This window comes from Sciurus vulgaris (genome assembly GCF_902686455.1).
Source record: "Sciurus vulgaris genome assembly, chromosome: 9".
NCBI lineage: Eukaryota > Metazoa > Chordata > Mammalia > Rodentia > Sciuridae > Sciurus > Sciurus vulgaris.
This window is the reverse complement of record NC_136469.1, coordinates 57725517-57746896: the sequence shown is the minus strand read 5'-3', so window position 1 is coordinate 57746896 and position 21380 is coordinate 57725517. Positions and strand designations below refer to the sequence as shown.

At 34.0% G+C, this 21380-nt stretch overlaps 1 protein-coding gene across 4 annotated transcripts in view; it reads left to right on the top strand.

Moving 5' to 3' along the window:
- BANK1 (B cell scaffold protein with ankyrin repeats 1) overlaps positions 1 to 21380 on the top strand; it is a 328435-nt gene that overhangs the window by 38945 nt on the left and 268110 nt on the right. For all 4 annotated transcript variants that reach the window (XM_079153818.1, XM_079153816.1, XM_079153817.1 and 1 more), the window contains exon 2: positions 2216 to 2614. In XM_079153818.1, coding sequence (XP_079009944.1) covers positions 2216 to 2614 — 399 coding nt within the window. The remainder of the gene's footprint in view (positions 1 to 2215; positions 2615 to 21380) is intronic.

Here is a 21380-nt window from a genome sequence, read left to right as displayed (position 1 = left end):
AATGCAAAAAAGATATGCCTTCTATAATAATATTTCCTGGAATGTGTTTGTGCCACAAAGCTGGTGTGTAACCTTTTCTATTTCAAGGATTCTTTCAATTGTTAAAATAATTATAGAACATTTAAAAATATCTTAATGTGTCATTTGTTCTCTCTTATGGATTGGATGTGAGGTGCCCCCAAAGCTCACATTTGAGACAATGCAAGAAGGTTCAGAGAAGAAATGAATGGGATGTGAGACTCTTAACCCAATCAGTAAATTAGTCCTCTGATTGGGATTAACTGAGGGGTAACTGAAGGCTGGCAGGGTGTGGCTGGAGGAGGTGAGCATGGCAGCATGGCTTTGGGATATGTATTTTGTATCTTGCGAGTGGAGTCTCTCTGATATCTGATCATCATGTGAACTGCTTCCCTCTGCCACACTCTTCCTCCATGATGTTCTGCTCCACCTCGTGTCCCAAGGAATGGAACCTGCTGTCTATGGATTTAGACCTCTGAAAGCAAACTCTGAGCCCTCAAATAAACTTTTTCTCCCTTAAAAGTGTTCTGGTTGGGTCATTTAGTCACAACAGCGAGAAAGTTAACTGAAACATCCTCTACATTTTGGTTTGTAAATTATTCATATATTGAATCCTTCCCTTTTTTGACTCATTCAAATTCATCAATTTTTTCAAAGTTGATTTCTCCTCTTCCTCCTCCTTCTTCTTTAAGATGAAAACAACCATCAAGCTTTGTTTTAGGTCACAAAATAACATAATATCTCTGTCTAATCTAGTTATTGCGTTTTTAAAATTTATCTGAGCAGTGGTCTTGTTCTGCCTCTCAACTTGTCTCCTTACTCCTTTTTTTTTTTTTTTTTTTTTTTTTATAAAATAAGTCAACTCGTGTTTTCATTCTGGTTTCATTTAATCTAGTTTTATATGGTGGAAAAATTATCAGTGAGTTTTTCCCCCTCATGTGATGATTTTCACCAACTGCCTGCTTTGTCACTCTTTACCATGATGGTTATCACTGGCATGGTTAACACATTTACCACAATCTCTTTCCTTCACTGCCACTGTGTACTTGTCTTTCAGCTAGCTCATTTTCCTCCTAACTCAGGTTAGACTGTGTATCTGCTTAATAAGATTTGAGCAAAATTTTCTTTAAATTCCTCTTCTCCTTATCTTATTTGGGACTTTTTATTTTCCCCTCCAAACTACAGTTTGAAAGACAAAATCTATACTCCAATTTATCTTTTTATGGCCTAGGAGAAGAGAAGAGAAGGTAAATTTTTCATGGGCTGCTCTAGTTAGAGATTTGGACTGGAAGTCTCTATGAGACCCTGTTGAGTATCCTCTGCAATATCAGTCTCTTCGGCCCTCAGGCATGGTTGAGTTTGGGAGGTCTGACTGCTTTAACTCAGCTTTGAGCCCAGTTCTGGCAGGTCCTGTCAGACTGCAGCCTCTCTTCCCCAGACAACCTATGATCAGTTGCCGGATGGGAAGAGATGCATGAGGACCTTGAGGGTTTGGTGACAAATTCTGTATCGATTTTAGTTGGGAGTGATCAATAGCTTAGCCTTAGTACTGTTGTATCAGAATGTTCAACTTATTTTATTGGCATCAAGTTTTTAGTTTATGACATGGGAATACCCGTTTGTTTGGTGTCTGCTACTGAAATTCTTTATTTTAAATACACTTGTACTTTGTTGGTGATTTGTGGAAGGAAATTTGTAATCTGACTTTATGATCCATCTTTACCTGAAAGAAAGATTTTAATGACTTTTAATGGAAATTTTTAAAATTTTTTCTCAAATTAATTGCATTCATTAGGCAAGGCTTATTTTTAAAAACTGTTATATAGAAACACCGTTCAAAGGAATGAAATACCATAACATTTGTGGCAAAATTTGTGGTTATTGGAAGAGTGCAGTGCACATAATCTCATAGAGTATTCTTTTACCATGAGACCCCACACTTATTTCTGTTGAGTAGCCTAAATCAACATCTAGACATTGAATAAGTCTGGCTTACACGAAGCATGAATTCTGTTACATCTCAATATAGCTTTAATCCTGTGTGATTAAGGTAGGGATAATATGAATTGTTGTTCTCTGATATAAGCAAATTAGCATAATTGCCTAATAATACATTGACAGGTTATAGAATAAAATATAAACTGCTATTAGCATTTCAAATATAAAAAAAATAATACATTTTTTTCTCTTTTTCTAGGAAATGCAAAAGACATCATGATAATATATGAAGAAGATGCTAGGGAATGGGCTCTGTACTTGAGGGAAATATTTTTCCATGTTGTGGAAAGAGAAGCAATCCTGTTATATTGCTTAGAGAGTTTCTCTCTTCGGCATTTGGACTTGCTAAGCTTAAACACTTACAAATGTAAACTTTTGATATTATCAAATGGTCTGCTTAAAGACCTAACTTCAAAGAAGCGTCAGTTTCTGGAAGAGGTTCTTCACTCACCAGAAAGTGTAGTTACTCTGCTTTGTGGGATGAAGAGTTCAAATCAGCTATATAAATTATTAAATATCTCTGGAAGCAAATGGGAGATCTCAACAGAGCAGGAGCCTGAAGACTACATTTCTGTCATCAAGCAAATCATATTCAGAGGTAGTGTTGACAAATCTTCTTGATTTGTTGTTTTTATTTTGTTTATTTTTTAAAATTTACAAATTTAAAGTTTTATTTCTAAACCAATGAGCATCTGATGCTAGACTAAAAAGTAGAAAAATGGAAACCAAATTACTTAAGTTGTACTTTCTACAAAACATATTAAGCGTTCTTAATTTTTAGTTTCATTCCAATCAAGACTTATCAGTTGTCGTAAAATGGTTTAATGGCTTATAAATATGTCCCTTAGGGCTGCTTGGATGAGAACATGGCAGGGCCATATAGTATGCTATGCTACATGCCATTTTGGCTCTGGAAGTCTGGGTAAGACTTGACTTAGTATTATCTACCTTCACAATGTTACCAATCAGGAATAATTCAAAGATTGAAGATCTGGGTTAGAATTATAAAACTTCTGTTGTGCTGATAATTTTATTATGTCTGTTATCACAGAATGAAATACTGTTATCTCTATTCAATTGCAAATAGCAAATTTAATTTTAAGATCATATCCATTACATGAAAGAACGGAACACAAAGTCCTGTTCATCAAATAAGTATATTACTGTTTAATAGTCAAAACTCTGAAGTTTGCAACTCCCTTCCACAGTTGTATTCTGCTTGGTGTGGAGGGGGCTCTGTGATCAGGTGCTTCCTTTGTTTTCTTAACCTGTACATTGCCTTCAACTCCCAGTCCAACAGCTATGATTTTATCTCCTTTAGAGAAAAGGTGAAGCTATTATTTTACATTGACCTGTCAGATTATGGGAAGTTGTGTCTTTTTCTTGGAGCATAGTTCTGGGTCCTTGGGAGATCCCCTATTCACTAAGAATGTCTCTGCTGCAGTTCCTTAACAAAATAAAAGTTGCATCTTCTCCAATCTCATAATTAAGGTTATCCAATCTGTATGGATTCTTACTGTTGGACTGTATGGCTTCCTTGTGTGGTTTTCATTGCCAAATCACTCTGAAATATGTTCTGACTGGGTCTGCCCCTCCAGTCTCACATCAGTTTGTGAAAAACTTCACTTGTCATTTGCTTTGAAAAATTATGACCATGCAAGTCACCCCCTCAACCAGCCACCACCATCCTGCCCTCAACGTACCAATGCAGACACAGGCTGCTGCCTTGAGTCATTTCCAAACATAAGCCCAACCTAAGGGTTGGTATTCTCTAAATACAGGGAACACATATCAATCTCAAATGGTTTGCAGGAAGCCCTTCTCTTCTCATTGTCCTTGGGCAGCATAATATTCCTCACTCTTATCCTGTTGGAAAACAACTCCCTTAAAAATGTCTTCTAATTTTGAAGTATTGCAGCTTTTATACATTCAACACCTTTCAAGTCTCATTTTAGTCTATGTTGTTGAACAACAAGTTTCACTAAAACTTTGCAACTTAAAACCATAAACACGGATTATATAATAGTTTATGTTGATCAGGAATCAAGAAGTGTCTTAGCTAGAGTGTTCCCAATCAAGATATGTCATGAGTTTGCAGTCTTGATGTCCCGAGCCACAGACATCTGAAAACTACCCTGAAGAGGATCTGCTTCTCACCGGACTTAAGGTGTTAGTGATTTCCTTCATTACTGTATTTTTAATGATCTCTTGGTCATTAAAAGAGGTGTCTTGAAAGACACCTCTTGTGGTTTGGATCTGGAAAGTCCCCCCAAGAATCAGGTGTTGAAGGCTCAGTCACCATTGCAGCAATATTCAGAGGTGGGGCTTTTGGGAAGTGATTGGATTATGGGGATTCTAACTTCATCAATAGATTAATTCATTGATGCATTTATAGCTTAATGGACAATTGGGAGGTGGTGTAAACTGCAGGAGGTGGTTGAAGGGAGTGGGTCCTTGGGGGAGTGCCCTTGTTGCCTGTATCTTGTCCCTGACTTCTTGCCTGAGTTCTCTATCTGCTTCCTGGCTGCCATGATTCAAGCAGCTTTCCCCCATATTGTACTGCCTCAATTCAAGCCCAAAACATTTGCACCAGCTGACAAGGAATTGACATCTCTGAAATTGTGAGTCAGAATTAATCTTTCTACTTTTAAGTTGTTTCTCTCAGGTATTTTTTCACAGCCATGAAAAACTAACATACCTCTAATAGATTCCTGAGAAAAGTCCTTTGAAAACAATGTTTCTGAATTCTCACATGTTCCAAAGTGTTTGTCCCTCAACAATACTTACACTTGAAGTACTGTTTTAGGATGGCATTAGTTTTGTTCATCATTCTTCTAGCATGGTAGAACTTATAGAATTTTTATTTTCTAGAAGACTCTGGGATTCTTTATTTATATATAAGGTCTAGTGATTTCAGTAGAATATTATTTTATTGCTAACTGCTCTGGATTATTTTACCCAGGGACATATCTTCTGATATTGTTTTTAATCTTCCACAAAATGTTGATTCTTCTTTTGTTTCAGGAACAGTTTCTTCCCTTATGTCTTAAATATTTGCTCAGTCTTTTTATTATGGTTATTATGTAATTTGTATTTCTGTTACCTGTGATTAACTCTGCAACTTCTCTCTAATCTTTTTTGACTCTTTATTAATATCGAATACATTTATTTTGCATGTTCAGTTTGATTCTTGCCACCTTCTTATGTTTTTTGTAGTCTCTCTTCCTCCTTGTTACTCCCAATTTCCTTTTATATTTATTGTACTTGAATTTTTTTTCCCATTACACCATTTTGTAAAACATTTTCATCTCTTAATCTTGTCTTGGTCACTCCCTGACATCTTTCATTTTGTGGTTCACGATTTTGTAAAAAAGATAATTGTTATTCACTACACTTTAAATATTCATAGTAAAATGTTAGGCTACAATTTTAAATTTCATTCATAGTAACAAGTGTTTTTATCTTTTCTTTTTTTATTAGAGTGTTACAGTTATATATAGTAGTTGGGTTCTTTGAAAAAATCACACATGAACAGAATTTGATTTACTTCATATCATTTCACATTTCCCCGCCTTTCCCTTCTCTCCCCATTCTACTGATCTTCCTTTTACTCATTTATTTACTTTTGATGGGTACCTTCTACATAGGCATAAATGTGAAATTCTCTGTGATACACTTATATCGATATATAGCAGGATTTTGTTAAATTCATTCCGAATTCCCTCACATTCCCTTTCCCTAGTCCTTCCCTCTCATTCTCCTTCTTCTACTCAACTGTCCTTCCCACATCTTTATGATACCCAATTTAGCCCTTTTATTCCTTTATTTTACTCCAGCTTCCACATATAAAATGTTTGACCCTTGATTTCCTGAGCCGATTTATTTCATGTGGCATAATGTTCTTCATTTCCATCCATTTACCAGCAAATGCTGTCATTTCATTTTTCTTTATGGCTAAGTAAAACTCCATGGTGTATACATGCTACATTTTCTTAATCCATTCATCTATTGAAAGGCATCTGGGCTGGTTCCATAATTTGACTATTGTTTGAGTTGTGTTGCTATAAACATTGATGTGGCTTCATCACTATAATGTACTCATTTTAGTTCTTTCAGATAAAAAGCTAAGAGTAGGATAGCTGGGTCATATGGTTGGTTCCATTTCTAGTTTTTTGAGGAATCTCCATACTGCTTTCCAAAGTGGTTATACGTTTTTTTTTTTCCACATCATCACCAGCATCTATTATAATTTGTATTCCTCTTTGCCAATCTGGCTGGTATTAGATAAAATCTTAATGTACTTATGATTTGCATTTTTCTGATCGCTAGAGATGTTGGACATTTTTTCAGGTATATTTTGGCCATTGTGTTTCTTTTTTGAGATGTGACTGTTTCTTTTGCCCATTTATTGATCTTTTTTATGTTAAGTTTTTTCAGTTCTTTTATATATTCTGGATATTGGTTCCCTGATAGAGTAGTGGATGTCAAAGATTTGGCTCACTTTTCACTCTCTTAATCCTTTCCTTTCCTGTGTGGAAGCTTTTTAATTTGGTGGTATTGCCATTGTTGATTCATGGTTCTATTTCTTGAACTTTAGGGGACTTGTTAAGGAAGTTAGTGCATATACCAGTATGATGGAATGTTGACTGTAGGGTAGTACTTGCAAAATTTCTGGTCTAATTCTCAAGTCCTTGATGCACTTTGATTTGATTTTTGTGCAGGGTAAGAGATGTGAATCTACTTTCATCTTCTATATATGGATATCCAATTTTCCCATCACCATTTGTTAAAAAGATGATCATTTTACCAACATACATTTTTGGCTTCTTTATCAGGTATCAGACAATTGTGAGTATGTGGGTTTGTCTTCATGTCATCTATTCCATTGGTCTTCATGTCTATTTCGATGCCAATAACATGCTGGTTAATTTACTTATTTATTTTTTACAGACTTCATTTTGATTCATTGTACATAAATGGGGTACATCATTTCGTTTCTATGGTTGGCCATGCTGTTTATGTTACTACAGCTCAGATGTATAATATGAGATCAGGTATAGTGATGTTTCCTGCATTGTTCTTCTTGCTCAGAATTTCTTTGGCTATTCTGGGTCCCTTATTCTTCCAAATGATTTTAAGTACTTTTTTTCTAGCACTGTGAAGATTTTTCTTGGTATTTTGAACTGTATAATGCTTTTGGTAGTATGGCTATTTTGACAGTATTAATTCTGTCTATCCACAAACATGAAAGGCCTTTCCATCTTCAAAGTTCTTAAATTTCTTTTTTCCATGTTCTATATTTTTTATTGTAGAGATCTTTCACCTTTGTGTTTAGATTAATTCCCAATATAACTTATTTCATATTTTTGAGGTTATTATGAATGTAATGTTTTTCCTGACTTCTTTCTCAGTAAATTCACTATTGGAGTATAGGAAAACTATTAATTTATGAATGTTTATCATGTATGTTGCTGCTTTACTGAATGTATTTATCAGCTCTAGAAGTCTTCTGGGGAGATTTTGGGTCTTCTGGATAGAAAATTATGTCATCAGCAAATAGAGATAGTTTGACATCTTCTTTTCCTAATTTCTTTCTCTTGTCTGATAGCTCTGGCTAGAGTTTTGAGAATTATATTGAATATATGTGGTTAGAGTGGATGTCCTTGTCTTGTTCTTGAGTTTATAGTAAATGCTTTCAGTTTTTTCTGTTTTGTATGATATTGTCTTGGGTTTGTCATATATAGCCATTATAATGTTGAGGTAAGTTCCTTCTGTCCCTAGAGTCCCCAGTTCTGAATGGGTGGTTTTTTATAATCTGTGGAGATGATCATATTAGTCTTGTTCTTAATTCTACTTATGTGGTGAATTACATTTATCGATTTGTGCATGTTAAATCGACCTTGCATTCCTGGGATGAAACCCTCTTGATCATGATGTATTATCTTCATAATGTGTTTTTGAATGCAGTTTTCTAATATTTCATTAAGCATTTTTGCATCTGTGTTCATCAGGGATATTGGTCTGTAGTTTTCTGTCCTTGATGTGCCTTTGTCTGGTTTTCATATGAGAGTTATACTGGTTTCATAGAATTACTTGGGAGTGTTACCTCTCTTTCAATTTCATGGAATAATTTGAGAAGGAACTGTGTTACAAGTATATGAAAATTTTTTTCACAATCATTAGCAATTAGAGAAATGCAAGTTAAAACTCACTCCAGTCAGAAGTAGAAAATTTCACTATTAAGGTGCAGAGTCAAAACCTCCACAGGATTTGCATTCACTGTTATGTATTTTAATTTCCCAGTAGTAGCCTTGGAGTGCAGATGCTCCTGTATGGCCATTTGTTGGCGTCTTTCCAATAATTTTTATAAGGTGCCAACAATAAAGGGAGTTCTCTCTCCTCGGTATCCTTAGCTCGGATGGCCTGCACACATTTTCTTTGCATCTATTTCAGTCACACTAGTCCAAGCATACTCTACAGTTTATAATAGATAAATGTTGGTTACACTGTCAACTTCCTTTAGGAGTCCCCTGTCTCCTGTCTCTGTTTGAGCTTTTAAATGACTCCCATGATGGAGATCCCAGTTCCCACCAGACTATCCACCTGTGGCCAAGTGATTTTAGTTGCTTTTCACTTAACAGCTTTCCACACTGTCTCTAGGTGCACTAAGATCAGCCTCCCTCTCTATTCTACAGGTTCCCCAACCATTTTTTTGACCCTTCCATTCTTTCCCTCTCATTGCCTGCTCTTCCCATCAGCAGCTGTGACTGCCATACTGCTGCCAGCCAACCTGGCACATCTCTAACATCATTTCTTCTATTATGTGCATAGTTTAGAAATTTCTGTGTCTCTATGCTTTCTTTTACTGTCCAGTATTGAATTTCAGTGAGTTCCTTTAGTTACTCATCTAGCTGAGGAGTAGTCATCCCACGTTTTACATCTGGTGCTGTTATGGTTTGGATGTGAGTTATCCCTAAAAAGCTCATGTATGAGTCAGTGCAAGAAAGTTAGAGGAGAAATGATTGGGTTCTGAGAGTCAACCCAATCAGTGAATTAATTCCTGGATAGGGATTAACTGAATGGTAACTGATGTGGTAGGGTGTGGCTAGAGATGGTGAGATTTAGGTTGTAGCTCTGGGGTATATGTATGTATCTGATAAGTAGAGACCTCTCTCTGCTTCCTCATCACCATGTGAGCTGGTTCCCTCTGCCACACTCTTCCACCATGATATCTTACCTTACCTTGAGCCCTGAGTAATGGAGCTGACTGTCCATGGACTAAGACCTCTGAAACCTTGAGCCCCCAAATAAACTTTTCCTCCCTATACAATTGTGCTGGTTAGGTTCTTTAGTCTCAGCAGCAGAATAGTTGACTAAAACAGGTGCTAAGGAACTGCTGGGAATTTCATCTTTCCCCTAATCTGCCATTTTCTCTAATCTTGCAACATGCTTTTAACTTGTAGTCCCACGTACCATGGAGTTATTTTGTTTTCTCTTTGTTTCTGCTTATCTGTTTGTTTTTAGTATTCTTCAAATATATTAAGTTTTTAAATTTTGTTTGAAAAGAAAACTTGTTACAATTGGAACATTATTTTAAAAATTACAATATAGTGCATGTAAAGTACAAATAATTCCCACGTTTTCCTCAAGACAAAAGATTGATGGGCAAATCTTAGGTGATTCCTCCTAAAATGATTTCTGAGTTTTGAAGAATTCAGTTTGTTTTGGCCATTTAAATTATGGTATCTCTATAATATTGAATACCTTTTGGTGTTTTAGTTGTTTTGTTTTGTGATGAGCACCTTTGGAATCTATGAAAATGGTATTCTGCTCTATCTTCAAATGATATTCTTTTTCATATTTGATAAGAAAAAATTCACAACACAGCACTATTTTTGAGAATATTATTAACACTTATTTTCCCACATTCAAGTTTTGGACTGATTTTTTAGAGTAACAGATGAATCAAATGGAAAATATGGCCATTTTGTGTGGAAAAGAATGTTCAAATATGACATATTTGCTTTGTATCCCATTTGTTTACAATAAAATATTAAAAAATAAATAAATAAAAAAAAGAAAAAAGAATGTAACCTGTATAAAAGTCTTTAAGTGATTTCTAAACCATAGATATTATAACTTTTACATGTGGACTGTATTCTTTGATGAAATTGATTCTAATTGCTGTTGCCTATGCAATAATACATTTGCTATAATAAACTGCCTAAGTCATCTGCTACATTATTTTATGCTTCATATTGTTATTCATGCCGATTATATAAAGTCTGGTTTTCAAAATTGGGAAAAAGTGGATGAAACAGGACAAAAAATGTGGAATTCAGTCTTTACTGTCCCTTTTCTACTTTCCCCCATCTCATAGAGAAATTATACAAAGAAAAAGGAAACCTTTTATGAAGAAACATGCTGCGATAAAGAGAATAATAAAAATGCCAGGAAAGTCATAAAAATAATTAACTGTTTAATATATTCACATAGACAAAGAAAGATCAGAGGAAATTTTATAAAACTTAATGAAGGAGAAAGATGTTTTATAATTAAGACTCCAGAGAAAACTTTTAATATTAAAAAAGTTAAATAGAAATTCATGTTTCATCTATTTTATTTCCTTTTAAAGAATTAAAAACAGTTCATTTCCTGTCTCCCCAATTCTCAAATTGACAGTAATACAAATCCATATTTTTTTGTCTGTGTGTTTTACAACCACTTGGACAAATAGTTCTTCGTTTCTTCTGTCCTCTATTTTCTTATTTATTTTTGTTTTCTTACCTAATTTTCTCCTTCCATTCTTTCCACTTTGTGGGATTCATATAGCATTGTTTACATGTAATTTCAATATCTGACTTCAACATTATATAAAATCAACTGGCAGTTTTGATTATCAGCATTGTGAACTTTCATCCTCCCTTTAAGTAGAAAATCAGTTACATCCTCTGGGAGGGTGGTACATTCCTGGGCCTCTGTGCTTCCTTCCCTTTTGTTCTTCAGTTGTCTCCTTTTGCTTCTGGAGGACTCCGGCTCCCTGCTTTACCCTCCACACCTGTTACCTTTGCCAACATCTCTGTATAAGTCTGATTTTCTCATATTTTCTTCATCATCAGATGATGGGAGGAAGAAAAACCTACTAATTTTTTCATGAAGAAACTTACTATTTTGATTTTGTTTTCATATTTTGGAACCTAGGATTTTAGTTCATTCATTTTATTAAATCTAAACAAAGCAGCTTAAAATGAAGAGTAATGAGCAATGCAGAAGAGTTACTAGAAAGACATAACGAAAAAACAGTAATGCACAATCAACACAGCAAAACAAACTGTAGAAGTATTGTTCCCTTGCTTTCACTTGGAGCAGTGGACACTGGAAGCGCTCTGGTGGCCGGTCTGCTCAGAGCTGGTCAGTGAGCCCACAAAGCCTATCAAATGACATCCATCTGTAATTTATTTTGTGGGTAATGTGAGACTGGGACTCTAAATTATCTTTAATATTGTGAATTACCTGTTTTGAATGTCCCAGTTGAATATATTTAAAGGTTTTGGAATCATTCACATTTTATATTTGAGTCATTTGTGGTACTTAGTTTCCTAGGAATTTGTTAATTTTCCTTGTTTTCAAATTTATTAGCATGAAATTATTTATAATTTCCCTTTTTCATTTCTGTGAGGCAATGATATTTTGTACCTCTTTTAATTTCTAAAGTCATTTATTAGTTTCCTTTTTAAATAATTAATCTCAAAAATGTCAATTTCATTTACTTCCCCTCATCCTCCAGAGGACAACCTTTTGAATTTTTGAAAGATATTTTCTATTATATACTTTTCTATTTTCCTAAAGTTTTGATAATATAGTTAATATTTTTTATTTATATTTCCTTTGGATTTTTAAAATGCTTACCTCTTAGATATGTAGACTTTTCAATTTTCCTTTTACAATAGACACTTAGGGCTATAATTTCTTCATAAGTACTTTTTCATCAACACCCCCCAAATTTAGTCCAATTCTCCAATTTAATTCTACAAGTTTTCTAAAATTATTGTGATTTTTTTTTTCTGTAGAACTTTTCAATAAAGAGAGCATGAGGGTTAATTTATTTTTTGTCATTGACGTCTAAATTTTGTTTTATGCTCAGAGAATATGACCTTTGTTATTTAGGTAATTTGAAATTTATGACATTCTTTTTATGGCCTGATTTATTTTTTTTACCATTTAATAAATGTTCAATGTGTGCTTGAAAGAAATACTCATTCTTCACATTTAGTGTGCGTGGTTTTTCATGGCCTTTAGATTAAACTTGTTATTTATAAGGTATATGTTTACATCTTTTATTTTTGAACTACCTTGATATTTGCCCTATCTTTCAATATTAGATGTATCTATAAAGATAGCCTAGTTTTAAAAATTCAGTCTCACAATGTTAGTGATTTAGATATATAATCAGATATATAATTTAACCGAGTTATATTGTCTGTGATGCCTGATATCTATGTATTCCATACTACTCTCTTACTTAGTGCTTTCCCCACATTCCATTTTTTCCTTTAATATTTTTTTGCCTTCTTTTGGTTTGAGTTCTCCTATTATTTGAATTCTCTTTCATTGTTTCAGTGATAGCCTAGACATTTTAAGAAATATATTTAATTTCACAGTTAAATTATCAACATTATGCCTACTACCTTTCTTTTCATTTGAAAAGTTGAAAGGTTTTATAATGCTATAACTAATTATTTCCTTTACTGATTTTATAGGACAATTATTCCATCTTACTTTTTTCATGCTTTTGATTTTTATAGAATCAATATTTGTTTACTTTAAATGACATTATTTACAATTTTTTTTGTATACTGTACTTTCTTGCATCTCAAACATTCCTTTTAAAATGTCTTTTTCTCCATGAAGTTTATCATTCAAGATTCCCTTTGGTGAACTCTGTTAAATTCAGTTTTGATTTAGGCAAAAATGTCATAATTTGCATCTTTATTGAAAAGTAGGTTCTCTGATGATAGAAGTCTGATTCTTTTTCTCAGTCCTTGAAAATATTTTTCTATTTTCTAATTTCTGTTGTTACCATTGAAAAGTTTGTTGACAACCATTTCTCTGTATGGGATCTGTCTTCTCATTCACTGATATTAAGATGTCCATGTTGTCTTTGGGTTTCTTTAGTTTCAGAATGATGTGTCTAGATACTTGATTTTAAATTTATCTGATAAGCAATTGCTCATGTTTCTTACGTCTAAGATTTCATATATTTTGATAATCTGAAAAACTCTGAGCCATTACGCTTTCCGTAGTGTTCCTCCTTTCCTTCCCTGTAGTCATCTCCTAGATCTATGATTAGGTCCATGTAACACCTTCCTCCTACTCCCTCTCCTTTCTGTACCTCTTGCCCACCCCTTCATACCTACCATCCTTAATCCCTCTTGCTTCATTGTATTTAATTTCTTCATGTCTATCTTTTAGATACAGATTTTTTTTCCCTGCTATTTCTCATCTGCCATTGAAAATGATTTTCTTTTTCTGGTTATTATATGCTGTAACATTTTTCATTTCCAATAGTTCCATTTAGATGTTTTATCAAAGCCTGGCCCATATTAGTATTCCAATTTCTTCACAATCTTTTTTTCCATTTTTATATTTTCATTAGCCTATCTTTGTTTATAATTTTTCTTTCTGAAAATAGTAATATGTTTATTGCTGGCCTGATTCTCTGAGGGATATAACATGGACATTTTTCTGTGGAAATAATTTGAGGCATGATTTCAATACATTTGCTAAAGAGGAGATTTGGATATATTTTTTGGCTGGGAAGTTGAATTTCCATCTACATCTACGCTCACTTTAAATTTTTGACTTGCAGTTTTGGAGAGTTTTTTTTTTATTTGTGTGTGTGTGTGTGTGTGTGTGTGTTTAAATCACTTCAGGTCCTAAATCCTCATTAATACTCTTAGTTTGGAAGTCTTAAGGGATGGTCGTTCTACTTGTGTCTTCCACTCAGAGCCAATTATGAGTAAAACAATTTCTTTATACAGGTTTGGGCGTCCCTGATTTTTAGGAAGGCTTCTAGTCCGACCTTGTCCTTTGCTCAGGCTCTGACTCTCTTGTCCAATGGCTATGGATCTCTTCACAACCCAGCACTAGCAGGGATCATCATATTAGGTCAGAGCAGGTGTAGGCCCCTGAGTTCAGGTGCACTCCCTGAACAATATGAATTTGGGCTTACTTCTTGTTTTGGCCTCAGAAATTCACTTTCTTTACATTCAGATCATTGATGCAAGGACAATTATTATTAATATGATTATCTGTAGTATTTTAGGTTTGACATAAAAGGACTAATGATTCTAAATCTCTGCTCTGTTATGCTTCTATAGAGAGTTTAGTAGAAACTTTTAAAAACTGAGAATCAAATTGTTGTCAGAAGTATAACATGGGCTTTAAACCACTAGAAATTTCAAGATTTTCAGCATGCATTGTTGGACAGGGCTTTCATGACTCTTTGGGTAAAACTACAAAAACTGCCTATTCACTTCGTTTTATCTTCTCATGCTTCAGTTTTATTGTACTAATCCACTTCTGAACTTAAACATCCAAAAGTGTTTAGTGGATTGACACTGTGAAATTGTATATTCCAATTTCTTAAAAATTTTTAAGTGATTCATAAATGCTGCAAATATCTTTTTAAATATTCTAATCAAATAAGAAGTTCTACTTCAATTTATCTGCGAAATTCTTTAGAAGTGAGGCTTAATCACTTTTTCACAATAAATGCCCTATGATTCTTTAAAGATTTTTCGAATATACAATGACCATGCTTGACTTTTCCCATTATCTGTGAGTTAACAAAGATAATAAGTAATCTCATTTCATTGCAAGAAAGATGTGATTTAATTAGTTTTCACATTTTGTTGACACTTGTGTTCTCTGCTGTAGGTAGTTGAGTTCAAAGTCATGTCAAAGAAAGACTAATTTTTCAGCAGTGAAACTTGTATAAGAAAATGTATTGATTTATGTGTGCAATAACAGCAAGTTAGAAATACGTGGAGTATGGCATATTAATTAAGTTGTAACATTAGTATTCTGGTTCCCCTGCAAATTACCATCTTAGGGTTACCTTTCTGAAGAGGTTATTACAAATAAAACTGTAGTGTTCCGTATTCCCAGTAATAAACCCCCTTTGAAAGGATGTCTGCCCTTGCTCTGTACACAGACCTTAGGTTGGATGTGTTTGGGAGGAAATGGTGGCATAAAATCTACTCTTAAAAATTAAGTTTACTTTTTCCTTTCCTGCATGTTCTTTCTTCTAATGCCCTTTCCTCCAACTTAGTGAGCTAAAAAGGATTGGGATAGAATAGGCCATATTTTGAAATAAAAGTATAGCTTAAAAATGGTTATAAATAAATTTACAACCTCCCAGGTTGTAAGTAAATTAAATAAATAGCAATAATGAAATTCAATACTACAGTTCATTACAACTGTATTCAGATCTTCAGTCCCCGCAGTGAACAGAAAGTGAAGACTTTACAGAAAACAACAAACAAAAAATATTTCTCAACCACTTTAAGCATCCTGTTTAGATGATTTCTGGCCAATATTTTTTGTTAGAAAATTATTTCCCAGATTAGAAGTAAACTTGAATAACTATCATTATATTACATTTACTTATATTTAAGTTCTGGTACTCAAAAATATGGCATGATTAAAAATCGTTCTAGGAAGGCTCAATTATTTGTTCTTATTAATTTAAATTGTTCTATTCTAAGAGTGTGTGACAACCTGGACAAATACTGTAAGGTCAGGGAATATCTATTTCATTGTGGCAAATACATGAAGTTTTGAATGATAAGAATGTCGAATTCCTGTGTAGTATTCTTGTGTATAGAGCCTGGAGAGCTAACCTGCATTAGGTGGAAGCTGAAGCCCTTTTGCTTCTGTGGAGTTGGAATTTCAACTGCAAGACATTGACCATAAGGCCCTTTCAAACATGAATGAGATATAACCAGACAGGGGCTTCAGAAGATGAAGCTAACATTGTGGCATGCACATAATGGCTTAATTACACCTAATGCACACTAAGAGTTAGAAATTGCAGTGATGTAGGAGACAAATGATGAGGGCTGAATGAAGGAGTCAGCAACAAGATGGTCTGTGAAGAACAAGTTAGAAAAATGCTCAAGGACAAAACATACAGAGGTTCAGAGAGAGAAGGAAGGTGAGAGCATCTCTCAGATTTCTGTTCTTTTGGACCTCTTTTTCCAATTAAAAGTTTTTCTCCCTAAATGTGGCTTAAACCATTATTCTCTAAACTGAAAACTTCAAAATCTATAACTCTAGAATAGCATTTCTCAAGTATTTGTCTCGAAATAACTTTCCTAAGTTACTAAGAACCTCAGAGTTAAACTTATTGATATTATTCATGTCAGAAAATAAAGTGCAAAATTTTAAAAAATAATTTTTCATTTAAGAACAATAAAACTGTTATGTATTAACATATATTTATATGTTAAGAGCTATGTTATTTGCAAAATAAGTATATTTTATTTGTTCTTTTTAGTTGTACATGACATGTATTTTGACGTTTCATACATGCATGGAGTGTAACTTTTTGTTCTTATGATTGCACATGAGTTACACTGGTTGTGTATTCATGTATGAACATAGGAAAGGTATGTATGATTCAATCTACTGTCTTTCAGGTCCCATTTCTTCTCCCCTCCCTTCATTCTCCTTTGTCTAATTCAATGAACTTTTATTCTGTTCCCATCCCTTCAGCTTATTGTGAGTTAGCATCCACATATCAGAGAGAATATTCAGTCTTTGGTTTTGGGGAATTGGCTTATTTCCCTTAGCATGGTAGTCTCTAGTTTGATCAATACTATAAACATTGATGTGACTGTGTCACTGAAGTATACTGATTTCAAGTCCTTTGGGTATATAGCAAGGAGTAGAAAAGCTAGGTCATATGATGATTCCATTCCTAGTTTTTTGAGAAATCTCCATACTGCTTTCCAGAGTGGTTGAACAAATTCTCAGTCCCACAAGCAATGTATGAGTGTAACTTTCCCCCCACATCCTTGCCAACATTTATTACTTTTATTCTTGATAATTGGCATGCTGACTAGAGTGAGATGACATCTCAGTGTAGTTTTAATTTGCATTTCTCTAATTGCTAGAGATACTGAACACTTTTTTCATATATTTGTTGACAGGTTGTATTTCTTCTGTGAAGTGCCTGTTCAATTCCTTTGCCCATTTATTGATTGGGTTATTTTTTGTGTTATTTGTTTTATTGGTGTTAAGTTTTTGTAAGAACTATATTTTTAAAAGCAAATATAAATGAGTAAAAAAATGGCATTGGTTTACACTTCTGTAAAGCTCTTTTTTGTATGGCTTAATGGCATCAAATTAGGGTCCCATACTGGCTTCTGTGGCATGTTGTCCATGAATAAAATCCTGCCTCACTACAATATGGTCACAGAAGAGTATTCTTTAATACTACACTGAAACTCAATGAATAATAGTTTCTTAAAGTTTAGTTGAAATATGGAATCTAGAAATCATATCATCTCACTCTTCTTTGGCTTATCTTGCACTTCAATGAGTTTCACCCATGCATCACTATGTAACACTATACACTGGTCATTGGAAAATATTGGTTCACTGAACTATGAAAATATTCTCATTATTGATATATTTTATTATATAGTACTCCCAAGTCCCATTCATTAATTTCATAATTGATCTAATAAGTAAAGTCCTGAATATTTGGAAACGCTCAAGTTTGTGGAGGGTATATAAGTCTTCCAAAGTTCTATTTTTGCTTGAAAAAGCAAATTTTCTCAATAGCAAAAAGTGTTGTCAATTTTCCTTATAGTGACAATTTCCTTTCTTTCACTTTCAAGAAAATGTCTGCCAGTAAATGACCATGGTTTTGTGTGTTGTTCTTTCAAGTATGACTTTTGTTTCAAAGGGGGAAACCCTAATAACTTGTTTAGCTGCAATTCAAAGAATTACATGGGTGATTTTCCTTAAGACAGCGACTGAACTTCAAAATTTAGTATAAATGCATTTTGCATGTTGCCCCACAAAATATTAAAAAATCATGTACTGGACATTCCCTTCCTGTCAAAGTGGAAGAATTAGAACTCAGCCGACCTAAACAAAATGGACAGCATATAGGAAAAAACCATTTTCAGATCCTGTACGTCAGGCAGTTCAGGAATGTCATCTGTGAGAGATGGAATATTCTAAGTTGAGTGTTATAATTGCCCCATCTAATTACCTTAAGGGTTTGCGACATAGGAAGGGAGAGCCCAGGTGAAGTCAGGGTTTCCTAGAATTCAAGAGTTGGAGGTGGAGAATAGGGAGGTTAAGGCAGCCAAAGTTTGGAGGCAGGGTGCTGGAGAGGAGAGAGCCGTACAGGGAAGGGGTATGCGTAAATGCAAAGGAGTCCCCTTATTAGGATTCTGTTCTTGTTAAGGCATGCATATGAGGAAATAACTAAAAAATAATGGAAGAGACATCCTGCAGGAGCAGAGGAGCAATCTCAGAAGCTCACTTGGGTCTTGGAATCATTTATGTCCCTACCAGCAAGAGTGGAAAAACTTCATTATCCAAAAAGAATTAGGTACGATACTCAAAAATGTATTGCCTGGGTAGTGGGGGCAAAATTAACCCAGAATTGAAGACTGATCTGATGCTCCCAAACAAAATGTAAGAGCAACCCTTAAAAGGATCAAACTATTTTCAAGAAATGTAACTGCATCCCAGAACAAAGATAATGAATATCTACAGAAATATAATAAAAGTTTATAATGTCTGTCCACCATGCAAAGATGTAGGAACATTTTACTCATAATGAAGAGAAAAGTCAATCATAAAGAATTTGCATCCTGAATGTACAGATAACTATCAAACCACAATAATAAGAAATTGAGCAATTTAAATTTAAAAATTTGGGCAAAACATTTAAATAGATGCTTCAGCAAACAAGATAGCCAGAATGCAAGGAAGTACAGGAGAATTTTCACAATGACATTAGTCATTAAGAAATCACAAATTTAAGCTACTATAAAATTGGTTACTATACAAATTTAAACTACTATAAGATAGCCAACCACTAGAATGGCAAAAGTGTTGAGTAACTGGAACAGACAAAATTCCTGGTAGGAATGTAAAATGGTTCAAGTATTTTAGAAAAATGTATTATAATTTCTTAAAAAGTTAAACATATACCAATCATATGATCCAGTTATTTCATTACTATGTACCCAAGAGAAATGAACACATATTATTACACTAATATTCACAGAAGCTTTTCTTGTAATAGATAAAAACTGGGAATGACCCAAATGTTCATGAACAGATAAATGTGTAAGCAAGTTGTATTATGTCTGTTCAGTGAGATATTCCTCAGCACTAACAAGGAAATGTGGATGGACCCCTCAAAATTAAGCTGAGCAAAAGATGTCAGAAGTAAAAAGAACATACTGTATGATGCCAGAAAATACAGAAATATGTAGTGACAGAAAACATCTTAGTGTTTGCTGGGGTGTTCAGCGCATGGTGCAAAAGGGAAGGAGTGAGCAATTAGAAACATGCTTGAAGAAATTTTGGAGATGATATTTTCATTATTTTAATTATGGTGTAGATATTGTTTTTGTCAACTTTTAATTGCTGTGACCAAAGGATCTGACAAGAACATAAAGGAGGAAAGGTTTATTTTGGCTTACAGCTTCAGAAGTCACAGTCTATAAATGACTGACTCCAGAGCTCTGGGCCCAAGATGAGGGAGAACATCATGGTGAAAAGGCATGGTCAAAGAAAGCAGCTCAGGGCATGACCACCAGGGAGCAAACAGAGAGCTCTGCTTACCAGGACAAAATACAAATCCCAAAGGCACTCCTCTAGTGATCTACCTCTTTTAGCTACTCCACAACTGCCTGTAGTTACCACCCAGATAATCCATATTAATGGATTCATCCACTGATTAGGTTTCAGCTTTTATAATCTAATCATTTCACTTCTGGAAGTTTTTGCATTGTCTTACATGTGAACTTTTAAGGGACACCACATTTCTAAACCATAACAGTTCTATCTATCTATCATCTACTGATCATCTCTTTCTCTAATTATACATGTAAACATCTACATTTTAAACATGTATATTTCAGTTAAACATAAATGAACTTGTAAAAAAATTCAATGCTAGAAATTTAAGAAAAATATTTTTACTGCTTCACATGGAAAAATATTTTATGAACTCTACATTTATTTTAACCACATTTGCATGATGGTTAATAGCACAGTTTGGTGCCACTGCCTTTATTCATACTGAGGTGACAACTGTTTTACTCTTCATTGCTTTTGCACCATAATACACAAATTATATCTTAGTGTAGTGTGAAAATTGTTTCAACCTCACAGACCCCATCAATCACTGTTCTAGTCTGGAGTTTTTCCCCTTGAGTTCACATCATTTATTTCTCACCTCCAGATTTGCTAAGTCAGTTTTCTTCTTCGCCTCCATGGAAAAATGTAGCCCTATTCATATGTTTCATATTTTAAAGGCATCACTACTACCCCCATCACTCCAGAACTATCACAGAACTCTTCCCCTCTCCCACTGCAAGTAATTTCTCTGCCTTAGACATGTTTCTACTTTCTCCACTCATTACTGAGGTCTTCATCTGTTCTTTCATAGGCTACTGCCAGAATGTCCTAGCTGACAACCTGCTACTTTCCCCTATACTCTTCTAAAACATACACTAGCTTAGGGATGTCTACATTTCCTGCAGAATAAAATCAAAACACTGTATAGCAGCAGAAAAGTGCTCTCATAATCAAATATTATGTGAAGCATTTTTAAAATTTGCTGTAGGATTAAAGCCCCTACTTTGATGGTTCACTAATTAAGATAACAATTAATCGATTCTAACAATGAAGGGCAATGATAACTTAGTATAAGACCAGTAGAATGGTTTTTGTACTTCTAGAATTTATTAAAGTTTAAAAATTATTAGCTGCCAACTTTAACATTCAAGGATTGAATATCTGCTCTTTTTTCTTTCTCTAAGAAACTATTAGTTCATTATAACTTCAGAATTCCAATTAAAATGATGGATTGTTTGAAAAGTATATTACTCAAAAAGTCTGAATTATGAATGTGAGTTCAGGTATCTGATACTTCACACAGGGTTTCATTTTGTCCCAAAGAACTTCTGTGGTTTGTATTATTTAATAAAGTAGTTCAAATTATTTCTGAGGCTCTGAGGACTAAAGTTTCAAGTTCTTACCCTCAATTTATGACACATATTCAACTTCTTTTGAAGAGTTTATTTTAATCAATTTATTTTTTT